At 55.2% G+C, this 14,824-nt stretch overlaps 1 protein-coding gene across 1 annotated transcript; it reads left to right on the top strand.

Moving 5' to 3' along the window:
- The first annotated feature begins 1,491 nt into the window (after positions 1-1,491).
- LOC122390942 (uncharacterized protein K02A2.6-like) lies at positions 1,492-6,170 on the top strand. Its single transcript, XM_043384396.1, has 5 exons — positions 1,492-1,629; positions 1,807-2,167; positions 2,642-2,901; positions 3,259-5,815; positions 6,121-6,170. Exons 1-5 carry the CDS (start codon positions 1,492-1,494, stop codon positions 6,168-6,170), a joined length of 3,366 nt encoding a protein of 1,121 aa, XP_043240331.1.
- Positions 6,171-14,824: the final 8,654 nt, after the last annotated feature.

Here is a 14,824-nt window from a genome sequence, read left to right as displayed (position 1 = left end):
ATAACTACCTATTCTAACAGTAATGGTCGTGGACCGTGGTACCTCCCATCGCCCGAGATGCGACTTAAGTTGAAATCTGCCACGACGTCCACATTGTCACTGTGCTCTGTATGCACGTGCGCGATGCCTAATTTGCGCCAGAACCCGTGCCCACGCCGATAAAAGTAGCACCTCTAAACTCACCCCACGATCTCTGGCGCATTTTACGAACCCACCTGAGGCGGCGGGCGGGTGCGAAGTGGCACTGAGCTACCGCTGCCACTTTCCCGGCTGTCCATCTCCCGGGACGGTGGACGACCCCGATGGAGCACCCCTGAGGACCGGTGACAGGGTCACTACTCACCTGATACTCTCGCTCGGCCGGTCACCGGGATTGCTGCTGCTGCATACTGCATGCGGCAAGGACGTGCTGTGAAGAGGGCAGCAAATTGCTTATGGCAAGGTAGGTATTGCTGGGGATAGTCAGTCGAGCGGAGGAGATTACAAACGTTTTGGGGCACCGATGGGTAGATTATTGACATAGATGATCCTCTATGGCTCCAAATGGAACACAAATATATTTTTCCAAGCGGGTTTTACTGAAAACCGAGCGACGAAGGAGCGAGTTTTTTTCTGGAAAATGCGAGGAAAATATATCCGATATTCCACGAGTGAGCCATAGAGAATCCAATATCTTTTCTGTGTATTTTCATTATGGTCTTATTCATAATTAATTAAAATACTTTGTTCAAATGTATTCATGGATGAAATAGTTTCAATTTAGTAATAAAATTGTTTTTAATCAATTAGTTACATCACAACAGCGACCAAAATGGTCGATTATTGACGCTCTATAATTTTTACGCTTGGTTTTCGGTTATGAACCCACAAGACATTATCTTTCCATCTCAGATGAATGCAAAGATGACAAGTTCCTATCATTTCATCTCAGAAGAGTGCAAGATAAGAATAACCTTGCACTGTAGACCCAGTGGCAAATAAACCTCCACTTGAAAGATATGAGCATTGACAAAATGGACAATCAGCAGGAGAAGGGCTGCACTAAGTGGTAGCAGATGTAGGTACAGCGACAAACTGATTGCTGAAGTAGGTATGTCAATCAGACACCATTACCAGTTGAAGACACACCAGTTACAGACGTTACAGTAACCAGTTAATACAGACACAGGTTTGTTGTGTTCGGGTATAGGGGGTGTAGACTTGGACCGCCTCTGCGGCCCCACCTCTGTGTGCCTGGGAGCGCCCCTGCCGGCGCTCAGCTGTCCGTGCGCGCCAAGCGGCGTGAGTGGCGCACGGGACGAAAACTGACGCTCGCCATACTTGTTTACTTTTTCGGGTATCTTTTCGGCCTAACGTCTCGCAGTCAATAAATCGCATTTTTCCGTTTCTACATTTCCATTTCGAACCGATCAACAACAACTTAACATGGCGCGGTCGGTAACTGGTTATGTATGCGGATTTTAAAGTGCAGTGAACAGTGGTAGGTGCGTGATGAGTGACATTGATAAACTGACCCAGCTGCTCCTGCAGCAGGCGCAGCTGTCGGCGCAGCGTGAGGAGCGCCTCGGTCAGCTCGTGGAGCGGCTGGTCGCCGATCGACAGCCGCCCGCTGTCGTCGCCGGGGATGAGGTACCCCCCGCGACCCGGCCGCCGGCGGCCGCCCCGTCCGTGCGGCTGCCGGCTGCTGCGACACCGGCGCCGCATCTGTCGTCATCTACGTCGCTGCGTGACTTCGCCGTTTGGAGGGAAAAGCTGGACGGATATATGCTTCTCACTGGCGCGTCAGCACTACCTGTTACTGCACAGCGAGCCGCTCTCCTAAGCCTCCTGGACGAGGACTGGCACCGGGTGCTGCGTTACGGCCTCAGCGTCACGGACGACTCTCCCCTCTCCGAGGTGGTGGACGCGATGGAGAGCCACCTCCGAAAACAACGCAGTGTCCTGGTGGACCGTCGGGCCTTCTACGCCCGTGTGCAAGAGGAGGGCGAAAACTTTGAGGAGTTTTTGTGTGGTGCAAAGGAGCTCGCCGCGTTTTGTGACTTTTGCACGCACTGTTACGATTCACGGTTGCGTGATAAGATCGTGTGCGGCCTGCGAGATGAAGAAACCGTAAAACGGCTGCTGGAGGATCCGGAACTCGACCTGAAGAAGGCCGTAGATATCTGTCGTGCGTCGGAAAACGCCCGCGCTACCTGCTCTGATCTCCGCGCGCCGAACGCATCGCTGAACCGGCTGTCAGCGTACCGCCGGTCAAAGTCGCGTGATGCGCGCCCCGCGGCCCAACCCGGCGGGCGTTCCGCGGGTGCAGCTGGCGTGCGCCGCCCCCTGGCGCGCGATGCGCGCCCCGCGGCCCAACCTGGCGGGCGCTCCGCGGGCGCGGCCGGCGCGCGCTGCTGCCGCTGCGGGCGGGCCGCCCACGCAGACCCGGCGGCGTGCCGCGCCACTAGCGCCACCTGTAACTCGTGCGGCCAGCGCGGCCACTTTGCAGTGGTATGTGTCCAGGTGGCGCGCGAGAGCACCGTTGCCCCCGTCGAGCACGCAGCACCAGAGCCGCACATCGGCCGTCTAATACGAGACGTCTATGTAAACGGCGTCTCTACACGGCCGACACCTCCCGTGTCTGTTCGACTGTCTACCGCAGCTGGTGTGTTCACCATGGCGGCCCGGGCCGACTCCGGTGCCGAGGCGACAGTCATCGGAGAAGACAGCCTGTCTTCTATCTGCGTGGAACCAGCGCAGTTGGAGCCCTGTATCGGCCAGCCCTTCTCAGCAGTGGGGAGACACCCGCTCACCTGTATCGGGTCGTTCCAGGCTGCTCTGGAGCTGGGCGACCGATCGACCACCGCCGCCGTGTTCGTCATCAAGGAGATGACTGGCCTGCTACTCAGCTGGTTCGACTGTGTGGCGCTGGGGATTCTGCCGAGGGATTTTCCGGCACAGATCCGGTCTGTCGAGGACGCACCGCGCCCCACTGATGACACCACTCACTCTGGTGACGTCACACCCTCTGATGACGTCACACCGTCTGCACTGCCGGCCGTTGCCGGCTCTGCTCGATGCGCCAGCGACCGCCCTACCCCGTGTGAGACGCCGCGTGACAGGCTCTGTCCGGCCACCGGGGCCGAGACGGGCGGGCCGGCGCCGCCGGCCGATGGACCCAGCCCGGCCGCCGGCCTCGGCGGTCCGCTGCCGGCCTGGAACAGCGACTCAGACCCACCGGAGGCGGTCCGTGCCGCTCATGCCGCCGCTCTGGTGCAGTGTTTCCCGCGCGTGTTCGGGCAAGATTCGACTCTCCGAGTCATGGACGGCGGCCCGATGAAGATCGAACTCCGGCCCGACGCGAGTCCGACGTCGGTCACCGCCGCGAGACCGATTCCCTTCGCCTGGCGGGCGGAGGTGAAGGCGCAGCTGGACGACCTGCTGAACCGCGGCATCATCGTACCCGTGGACTACCCGACGGAATGGTGTCATCCCATTTCGTGCGTGCCGAAGAACCCGTCCGGGTTTCGACTCTGCGTGGACCTGACGGGACTCAATCGGTACGTGAATCGACCCACGTACCCCTGCCGGTCTCCTCACGATGCCGTGACGAGTCTGCCCGCCGGGCACCGATGGATGTCGACTCTGGACGCCAAGATGGGCTACTTCCAGGCGCCGCTCGCTGAGTCAAGTCAGGACCTCACCTGCTTCATCACGCCGTGGGGCAGGTTCAAGTTCGTCCGCTGTCCGATGGGATGTAGTGCGTCTGGAGACGAGTACAACCGGCGCGGCGATGCAGCGCTCGGCGACATCCCAAACTGTGTCAAAATTGTTGATGACATCCTGGTCGTGGCACAGACGTACCGGCAGCACCTGCAGCAGGTGATCGAAGTCCTCCGGCGCTGTGACGACCGAGGAATCACGCTGAACCCGCAGAAGTTCAAGTTCGCCCAGAATGAGGTCAAATTCTGCGGCTACAAGATCACACCGGCCGGCTACACCACCGACCATGAGAAGGCCCGCGCCATCGCTGATTTTCCGAGACCGGAAAACGTCACCGACCTGCGGTCCTTCATGGGTCTGGTGAATCAGCTGAGCGGCCTCACACCGGAGCTGGCAGGCTCGACTCAGGCCTTCAGAGACCTCCTCAAGTCGCGCCGGGTCTGGCGCTGGACTGAGCAGCACGAGGCAGCGTTTCTGCACACGAAGATTGTGCTGTCGTCACCGCCGGTGATGGCATTCTTCGACCCGCAGCTGCCGACCGTGCTACAGACTGACGCTGCTAAAACCCGAGGGCTGGGTTTTGCACTGCTCCAGAAGCACGGCGAGGACTGGCGTGTGGTCCAGTATGGCTCACGGTTCCTGACAGATACCGAGAGTCGGTATGCCGTCATCGAGGTGGAGCTGGCTGCTGTACTCTGGGCCTGCAAGAAGTGTCATGTCTACCTGGCTGGCATGCCGCACTTCGACCTGGTGGTCGACCACCGGCCGCTGGTGACCATCCTGAACTACAAACAGCTCAACTCGATCGACAACCCGCGTCTGCAAAGGATGAGAGAGAAGTTGTCGGCCTACAGCTTCACCACCAGCTGGCAGAAGGGTTCGAGTCACGTGATCCCAGACGCGCTCTCACGAGCGCCCACCAGTGACCCCGCCGCCGACGACGACGGAGAGGTGGACGCAGCGGACGACCCGCTACACGCCTGCGTCATTGCCGCGCTGCAGGCCTCCGATCGGTCGGAAGATGGCGTCCAGCTGGCCCCGCTGATCGACTCAGCACTCGAGAGAGTCCGCGCCGCCGCGGAGCGCGACCCCGAGCACCGGGCTCTCAGCGAGGTGATTCTCGCCGGATTCCCAGAGAACCGGCACGAGGCGCCCCCGGCAGTGCGAGCTTACTGGGGAGTGCGCCATCAGCTCGCCATCGACGACGGGCTGGTGGTATATGGCGCTCGGCTGGTCGTCCCGTCCGCCCTCCGGCGCGGTGTGCTGGAGAAGCTCCATGACTCACACCAGGGCGTCGACCGCACCAAGCGCCGTGCCCGGCTCAGTGTGTACTGGCCGGGCATAGACAAACAGATCGCTGACACCGTCGCCGCCTGCGCTCAGTGCCGTCAGCGCCTGCCCAGCCACGCCCGGGAGCCGATGTGGCAGGAGGACGGCGCACCGACGCGCGTCTTCGAATCAGTCTCGGCCGACTACTTCTCCGCTGGAGGACACACGTACCTGGTGTACGTGGACCGGCTGTCCGGGTGGCCGTATGTCACTGTGTGTCCCCGCACGGCCTCGGCGGACCACCTGACGCGGCAGCTCCGACTGATGTTCTCGCAGACGGGCGTCCCGACCGTGTTCCGGTCAGACGGCGGACCCCAGTTTGCATCGGGCACGCTCCGCCGGTTCCTCCAGCGCTGGGACGTACGACATGAGATGTCATCACCGCACTACCCGCGCTCTAACGGGCACGCGGAGGCCTGCGTGAAGACAGCAAAGAAGCTGGTGCTGGCTGCGTCTTCATCGGGCCAACTGGACCAGGACCAACTGGACCGAAGTCTGCTCGAACTCCGTAACACGCCCCGAGCAGACGGCCGGTCGCCGGCACAGGTCCTCTTTGGCCACCCTCTTCGGTCCGGTGTGCCCACGCACCACCGCGCCTTCGCCCCTGAGTGGCAGCGAGCAGCCGATGTCTGTGAGGAAAAGGCTGCCGAGCTCCAGGAGCAGGCGGTCAGGCGATACGACGAGAGCACCCGCCGGCTGTCACCGCTCAAGATCGGCAGCCGGGTCGACCTGCAAGACCCCACCACCGGCCGATGGAACCGGATCGGAGTGATCGTGGGCGTCGGTCAGAGGCGCACGTACCTCGTCAAGACGGCCAGTGGCAGGGTCCTGTGGCGGAACCGCCGCTACCTGCGCCCATATCGGCCCCTTCTGACGGAGCCCACCCTGCCGGTGGCTCCGTCCGCCCCGCGCGCGCCCCAGCCGCCGCCGCCGCCGCCGCCGCCGCCGCCGCCAGAGCGCACCGCTGTCGCCGCCGAGCGGGCAGTCCGACCCGCCGCTGGTGCGCCTTTTGTGTGCCGCTCGCCGCCGGTGCGGTCACCCGAGGTGGAGACCGCCGCCGCCGCTCTCCCGCGTCGTTCTCGACGGCAGCGCCGCGCTCCTGGCCGGCTCCGAGTTCAATGGGGTGCGACCTCGTATGAGGAGTGACTGTCAGACAACGTCGTGCAGTGTTGTGTTTTTGTGTGTTTTTGACGACTGTTGTCTCGAGGGGGGATGTTGTGTTCGGGTATAGGGGGTGTAGACTTGGACCGCCTCTGCGGCCCCACCTCTGTGTGCCTGGGAGCGCCCCTGCCGGCGCTCAGCTGTCCGTGCGCGCCAAGCGGCGTGAGTGGCGCACGGGACGAAAACTGACGCTCGCCATACTTGTTTACTTTTTCGGGTATCTTTTCGGCCTAACGTCTCGCAGTCAATAAATCGCATTTTTCCGTTTCTACATTTCCATTTCGAACCGATCAACAACAACTTAACAAGGTTTACTGAAATCAGTCCGATGATAATTTAGTATTTGATAGATTTCAATCCCAATTGTTCTTTATTGGTGTAATTAATTATCACTAATGTTTCTTTTACACGTTGTGAATTTGGTAAAAACTACAAACCTCACTAATTCTAACTAAAGCTAAAACTTTTTCTCTCCATTTCCGTAGTTAGTTCGGCGTTTCCCTATCTTGTCATGGTTTTTTGTTGGTAGCAGGGGCGGATCCAGGAAAACTCCAAGGGGAGGGTCATGAATCGAAGTGGTGCCCCTACCTATACCCAAAATTAAAAACTCAACGGATTTCGTCCACTTCATTTTGGTGGTGCCCCCATTTTCAGTTTTTTTTCTTTTTATTTTTTTTTTGTCAGTATCTTAACTCTTAGCCACAACCAGGGGCGTCGCCGACGGGGGGGTCGGGGGGGTCGCGACCCCCCCACTCGTCAGAACCAGGGGGGTCGACCCCCCCACTTTTGGCGATGCTGAATATGCTTTTTTTAGCTATCATGTCAGGGAAGTTGGCGTCAGCAACATCAACAAATACAACGTCAGATTCAGAATCGTTTCAAGAGCTCCCTAGTCCCTATTGCTTATAGGTCAATAAGCTGTGGGCATGACAATATGATTTCATCATGACAATATGATTTTAGTCCCTTTTTATCCCTCAAATGAGCGAGCGCGTCAAAACTGACCCAAGCGTTTGTCTGATTGTCAAAATAATGGTTGCAGTGGATTCGTCGGATGACCTATCAGTAACTACGAGGTAGGTACCTGGTTAGCCTCAGCCCTGCTACCCTCGGACCTGCCTGCATAGGGGAAATGGGGTCAGATGGTGGATCCCTCTGGGGCTTTCCTAATAAGACGCGCAAAAAGGAGTATATTGCAACGAACGAAACTTCCAGTGACCTCGAGTTAATGAATTTTACACCTATTCTAAAAAAAAATTGGCCCTGATTCGAATATGGATGACCTTGGTTAACTTTTTTGAGTTTTATTTGCTTCCACTTACAAGAGTGGTTTTTGGGGCTGATTTCTAGTTTAGCGCCCGTTTGAACCGTTGAAGTAGTTTTGATAAATGATGGTTATGTAACATGTTACGAAGCCATCGTTGGTGGTTGTCAGTCACCCACTCTAGATGGCCGGCGGGAAGCCTGCTGGTCGACCTAACCTGACCCGACCCGATCTACCCAAAATGCATGGAGTCATCATCTTTGTTCAAGACTAACATCGAACTCGTACTCGGGACCCCGATAACAGCTACGGCTCACTAAGTTCTAGCAGGTGGACAGATTTTTCTTCTTTTGGGTGTTGACCTAAGATGACCCGGCCAAGACCTTGAAATTGGGCATCATCGGCTTTCTCTCATCACGGGCAGCATTTTCGCTCTTCCGCGAAACTCTACCTCGATCAGGGGCCGAAAGCACGCCTTATGCGTTACGTTGGTAAACGTTTTACCTTAGCGACCCGCAAAATACGAATAAGAGCTACAGCAACACAGAAAGCGTATTCGATAGCTTTTTAAAGCTCTTTCGCCAACTTCGCCTCAGATATGTCTTCGGGTCTACGGCTTGTGTACCATAGAGTCCAAACAGCTAAACGGACGGATTTTGCCGAAACATTTGTTCTGTAACAATTCCTATGATTCAGTGAATGTGTATGATATTCATGTTATCACCATCGTTTTTGTTTCGTCGAAACACGTCGCATGGCTTACAATTTGAACTTAAAAACTTGAATAGAAAACTTGACATCAGGTAAAGGTCATGACCTGACCGGAAAAGAACCTGCTGCATATGGATCGATCTGTGTTACTGAGCTGAACACACTCCAGGTGCTGTCATCGCTCTACAACGTCTCCATCAAATGTTGTTGTCGAAAATGTGTTAGAGACCTTTGATGACCTAATGACTGACCATTTCAGTCACCACTGGTCATTAGCTGCACCTTATCTCTAAAATGAACAAGGTGCCATGGCTACAAAAGTATCTAGCGTTTTTAGCATATTCTTTCAAAGCAGAGGGCATCGTGCTTTTCCCATATCTTATCATGATTGGTGAGGTCACACACCTATTTGACCTGACTTCGCTTCTCAGATGTAAAATCCCAGATTCATGAACTGTTGGCACTTATAATCCCATTCATTACACCAAATTTCAGACTTCTAGGAGTCAGGAGATAATCTATAGGGATGACAAGATTGCAGTTTTAAGAGGCATTAAAACTGAACTTGACATGACATTGTGACCTGACCTCAGGCGACCTCTGCTTGATTTTTATGCACGATGCAAAATTGATGCACAATAAGATATACCGCTGCTTTCGCGGCGCTGCGCGCCGAGGTTTTTCTCCGGGCACACGAAAAAAAAACCGGGAGTGTGGCTAAAAACAGCCCTACCCATCAAGACGAAGACCGGAAACCCGACCCCCCCACTCAAAAATCCGTGGCGACGCCCCTGGCCACAACCACATTTACCAATTGTAAGCAAGTATATATGAATGTGCTATGTGTATATATGTTGTGGACGCTGAGTAATGAGTACTTACCAGGAACGTTATCAGGTAAGCAAATCGTTGTCAGTCCGACGAACTTGACCCTGGCGTCTAAAGGGTCTGTCCTTGACACTTCAGGCTTGTCAGGGGCACCAAAGTCCTTCCAGGGACACCACAAACCTGCCAGGGGCACTTACGGTCTTGTAGGGGCGCCACAGGCCCGCCAGGGGCACCACAGGCCTGCCAGGAAGCAGGGGCACCGCAGGTCTAGCAAGTATACACGACAGGCCTGTCTGGGGCACAACGGGCCTGTTAAGCCCATGAGCACCCCTAGGGGCAGGGGCACCACAGTCCTTCCAGGGGCACCGCAGGCCTGTGAGGGGCACCAGCGGCCTAGCAGGGGCACCAGTCAACACAGGCCTGCCAGGGGCACCACAGACCTGCCAGGGGCACCAGAGGTCTGCCAGGAGCGCCACCGACCTCGCAGGGGTAACTTGGGCCTGTCAAGGCCCAGGGGCACCACGGGCCTGTCGAGAGGCACTTCAGGCTTTTCAGGGGCACCATAGTCCTCTCCGGGCGCAGGGGTAGCAGGGGCACCAGAGGCCTGCCAGGGGCACTGCAGGCCTAGCAAGGGCACCACTGGTCTATCAGGGGCACCACGAGCCTGTCATAGCCAGGCATCTCAGGCTTATCAAGGCCCAGGGGCACCACAGGTCTGTGAGGGGCACCAGCGACCTAGCAGGGGCACCAGTCAACACAGGTCTGCCAGGGGCGCCACAGACCTGCCAGGGGCACCACAGACCTGCCAGGGGCACCAGAGGTCTGCTAGGGGCACCAACAGCCTCGCAGGGGCACCTTGGGCCTGTCAGGGGCACCACGGGCCTGCCGAGGGGCACTTCAGACTTTTCAGGGGCACCAGTCCTCTCCGGGCGTAGGGGTACCAGCGGCCTAGCAAGGGCACCAGAGGTCTGCCAGGGGCACCAGCGGCCTAGCAAGGGCACCAGAGGCCTGCCAGGGGCACCACAGGCCTAACAAGGGCACCACGGGCCTGTCAGGGGCACCTCAGGCTTGTCAGGGCCCAGGGACACCACAGTCCTTCCAAGGGCACCGCAAGCCTGTCAGGGGCACCAGAGGCCTGCCAGGGGCACCACAGGCCTAGCAAGGGCACCACTGGCCTGTCAGGGGCACCTCAGGCTTGTCAGGGCCCAGGGGCACCACAGTCCTTCCAGGGGCACAAGCCTGTCAGGGGCACCAGAGGCCTAGCAAGGGCACCACAGGCCTGCCATGGACACCACAGGCCTGCCAGGGGCACCACCGGCCTTGCAGGGGCGCCTCAGGCCTGTCAGGGGCACCACGTGCCTGCCGGGGACACTTCAGGCTTGTCAGGGGCGTTACAGTCCTGTCAGGGCCCAGGGGCACCAGGCCCGTGGTGTCCCTGCTAGGCCTGTGGTGCCCCTGGCGGTCCTGTGGTGCCCCTGTCAGGACTGTGATACCCCTGATAGGCCGGTGGTGCCCCTGGCAGGTCTTTGGGCCCCCGGGCCTCAAGGGGGGGGGCCATGACCCATGTGACCCCCCCCCTTGGATCCGCCCCTGGTTGGTAGGCATTTGGTTTTGTATAGTTTTCAAAAATATCTGTAGTTGACAGCTCCTTACTTTATGGTAAGGTGTGTTCAGTCAACCATAAAAAATGTTTGACATTCACTGAAAGTTTGTGCAGCGCTGGGCCGGCTGAGGTGAGATCTTCGAGTCTGCCAATCACGATCGCGGCGGCATATTTAGTGCTTTAGACAGGCTGAAGAAGGAAGAAGAATGTCTTTCGAAAGCTGCTACGTAAAACCAGTATAACGCCTTTTGGGGCGACTAACGGAGCGAGCGAGAGGGTGAGCCTTGCACGTGCGAAATTTCGACGGGGTACCTCCAGCTGACTTGTGCACGGCACCCTACTAACCGGTCTCTCGATGTGCCAAATTTGAGCACAATCGGCCCAGCCGTTCTCGAGATCTGGATGCGGCACCCTGCACGTGCGCACGTGCAAAATGGGTCCCAACTGACTTTTGCACGGCACCCTACTAACTGGTCCCTAACCATGTGCCAAATTTGAGCGCCATCGGTCCAGTCGTTCTCGAGATCTGAAATCGACCCCTGCACGTGCGCACGTGCAGCAGCACCCCAACTCTGGCACATGGATATGCATTGCCTAGTGGGTGCCTGCCTACATGCCAACTTTCAGCGCAATCGGCCAAGTAGTTACCGAGATATTGCAACAATTGCAAAAGTGACACCTCTTCGTTTTGCACGTGGCACGTGCATGAGGGGTCACCCACATGCATCGGGAATAGTCCAATACTTGGTAGAAGGAATGAAGCTACCCAACAAAAAATACCGCGTGTAAATCGGTCAAGTGGTTGCTGAGATATAAGCGTTGCAGAATCGTGACCACGGCCGGCCGGCCGCTCATACTCAGAAATTTCCGTTAATCTAAGGAAAGACTACGCTCGCTTCGCTCGCTCCATGGGTGTAGGAGCGCCAAAAATATTGGTGAAGGATGTCACCTGAACCTTCGGAGAAGGTGCAGGACCTTACCGCAGTGGAGGGGGGGGGGAATTTCGCCAACTCCTCCTGTTTTTTTTTTCTCTCGCAAATGTCTCACGCCATTATCATCTAATTAACGCCAACTTTTCAGGACATGCCTAAAATTGAATTTTTAGGTTTCCAAGCATACCTTTGGATACCTACCAAAGGTATCCACTATCCAAGCATACCTTTGGAACCTAAAGGTATGCTCCACTGCTCTTTTTTCGTGACCAAAGTCTTACAACTTTCCCACGAGTAAAAACAAGCCAATATATTTTTATATTCACGGCATTTACTGAGACACATTTACAGTTTACACGTTTACCAACTTCAATACAGTTTTCGGCTTTACCTATCATTACGGAGCGAGCGAAGCGAGTGTAGTCTTTCCTTAGATTAACGGAAATTTCTGAGTATGAGCGGCCGGCCGGCCGCTTTTGCGAGGCTTATATCTCAGCAACCACTTGACCGATTTACACGCGGTAATTTTTGTAGGGTAGCTTCATTCCTTCTACCAAGTATTGGACTATTCCCGATGCATGTGGGTGACCCCTTATGCACGTGCCACGTGCAAAACGGAGAGGTGTCACTTTTGTAATTGTTGCAATATCTCGGTAACTACTTGGCCGATTGCGCTGAAAGTTGGCATGTAGGTTACTAGGTAGGCATCCAGGCAATGCATATCCATGTGCCAGAGTTGGGGTGCTGCTGCACGTGCGCACGTGCAGGGGTCGATTCCAGATCTCGACAATGGCTGGACCGATGGCGCTCAAATTTGGTAAACAGTTAGGGACCGGTTAGTAGGGTGCTGTGCAAAAGTCAGTTGGGACCCATTTTGCACGTGCGCACGTGAAGGGTGCCGCTTCCAGATCTCGAGAACGACTGGGCCGATTGTGCCGTGCACAAGTCAGCTGGAGGTATCCCGTCGAAATTTCGCACGTGCAAAGCTCATCCTCTCGCTCGCTCCGTTAGTCGTCCCAAAAGGCGTCATACTGGTTTATTAACCCGGCAGTTGCTGGGGTATTTCGCCACCCACCGTTTGCTGGGGGGGGGGGCGTTAAACGCCCCCAGCCGATAACTCGAGAACCAATAGGCGCAGCGAAACGCACGAGGCGGCAAACGAAAGAACGCGACGAGACGCTTCAGCTGAGTCCTTTTAAGTTGAATTTTGAGGTCACAGGTCGGGTCAAGGTCAGGTCAAACACCTGAAATCGGGCTTTCAGTAGCATGGACTTCAGGACTTCGCAATGGGCGCCTCTCGTCATAAACTCTGTCAAAACGGTGCACAATCCATCATATAAGACCTACAAGAGTGTCAGTTCCATGTAGGCGTCAGCCAAGCATAGGTCAGGGTCAAGGTCAGGTCAACCGGCCAGGCACATATCCCCGAAAATCAAAACTGATATTCGCAGCCTGTGACACATGTTTTATAGGTAATTTGGGGCGTAGAACACGATGGTGACATTCATTTTATCATATGTGTACGTGTTTGGCTAAAAAAGTTCAATTTAAGAAATGCATGTATCATGGTCGTGAAGTAGTCACGAGAAATTGCAAAGATTTAGTTCAAGATTTTGGAAAATGCGGAACGATAATCAATAATCGAAGGTAACCATTTGATTGTTCATGGTATTGGCAGTCCAATGGCGTTTACGGCACGTCTGTATGTCTATTCTGTGATTTTATATGATTTTTTGAACATATGCCGTTTTTGGTCGAAAACTCAGAAATCATGACGTCACTAAAACCTCGATAGACGATATCTCAAAAATTTTCCGAACGATTTTTTTTGAAACTTTGTCACAATAAACTTCAATCAATTCCCTACACTGAAAGAAAAAATGACACCCTGTACGGGGTATTGACGGTCATGTCAAAAATAACACCCGAGTGGGGTGTTTTGAGGGGAGTCGCTGAGCTATTAAAAATGGGGTGTTTGGCGTACACCACAGGAGGGTTTCGACGCATAGTGGGGAGTCGCAGCCGCTAAAGGGGGGTCAGCGCCGGCCCACATGGGGTTCCGTTAAACTGCAGGTGACACCCCTCAAATATCAGCCAAACACCCCTTTTTGGTCCCTAAGCATCCGACAGGGTGTCAAGTTACCAAATTAGGGTGTAAAATTTACCAGTTCGACTCCCCTGTGCTTCTGATACATCTCCACATATTGTTCCTGACCCCTTCGCGGGGGACCCCGTGTTTTTAGCAGGGAATCGCTCAAAGCATCTCTACTCCCTGGATGTATATTCCGAAAACATCCTGTCGAGAATTAAATGGCTTTCGGAACGAGAATCTCAGAATATATTTATAACCGGGTGAGGAGTTACTCTTTCCGTTCGCGGCCTTGCGGCGCCCTGTAGTGTGCACGACCAACGTATGACACGGTAATCAGTCTAGATATCATCGTGATATAATTGGCCACTCTACGCTATGCACGCTTTTGCCTTAGCTCCAAACATGCACCAGCCATTCGCGAAAAACAGGTCCCGATTTTACCAACTTTAGTTTGCGCCATCTATCGGTAGGATTTGAAGCTGTACCTTCGGCCTACCGATATTATCCTTCGATACGGCGCACACAAAGCACGTTAATGAACACTAATGATGCTGCGAGAAAGGGCGTCTTCAACACCTTCGGTGAGGCTAAAAAACATTCGCAGTTTACGCGTCCCGAAAAAAAATATAGCCGATCACAGCGCGGAGACGGCGCCCGGGGCAGATGGCAGCACCTGTGTTGGTGGAATGCAACACGGGGTGTCACTCCAGGATAATGACACCCCAGAGGGGTTTCAACGGGGGTGTCTCAGCGACACTCCAATTTTTTGGCCTGCAATTTTTGGGGAGTTCGCTAGCCGAACCTCTCCCAAGGGGGTCACGTACATTTTTGGGGCGTCAAAAGGTAATGGGGCTCCCGTGTCGGGTGTCACAACACCCATGACATCCTAAAATCATGAAAATGGAGCCTAATTTAGGAGTATTTTGGAGTATGGGGTGTCAGATTGTAAGAAATGGGGTTCCCCGATTTCTTTCAGTGTACAGGTACCCAAAATTTGGCGCCCCTGCGGCGCGCCGTTTTTATGCTATGGCCCGGCGAAAAAAGTGGGGGCGTTTAACGCCCCCCCCCCAGCAACTCGCGGGTTAAATGACGTGAATTGTGAAGAAGGTGGGCATAACACTTCATAACTGAAAGGATGGGGTAATTGGGTACCTGTTGCCGTTTTAGCAATAGCCTTTTTGTTCATCCCATTCGGCATTGCT

This window comes from Amphibalanus amphitrite, unplaced genomic scaffold, assembly GCF_019059575.1.
Source record: "Amphibalanus amphitrite isolate SeventyFive unplaced genomic scaffold, NRLGWU_Aamphi_draft 000416F_arrow, whole genome shotgun sequence".
In the NCBI taxonomy this organism is placed as follows: Eukaryota; Metazoa; Arthropoda; class Thecostraca; order Balanomorpha; family Balanidae; genus Amphibalanus; species Amphibalanus amphitrite.
This window is presented reverse-complemented; position numbering and strand designations above follow the sequence as displayed.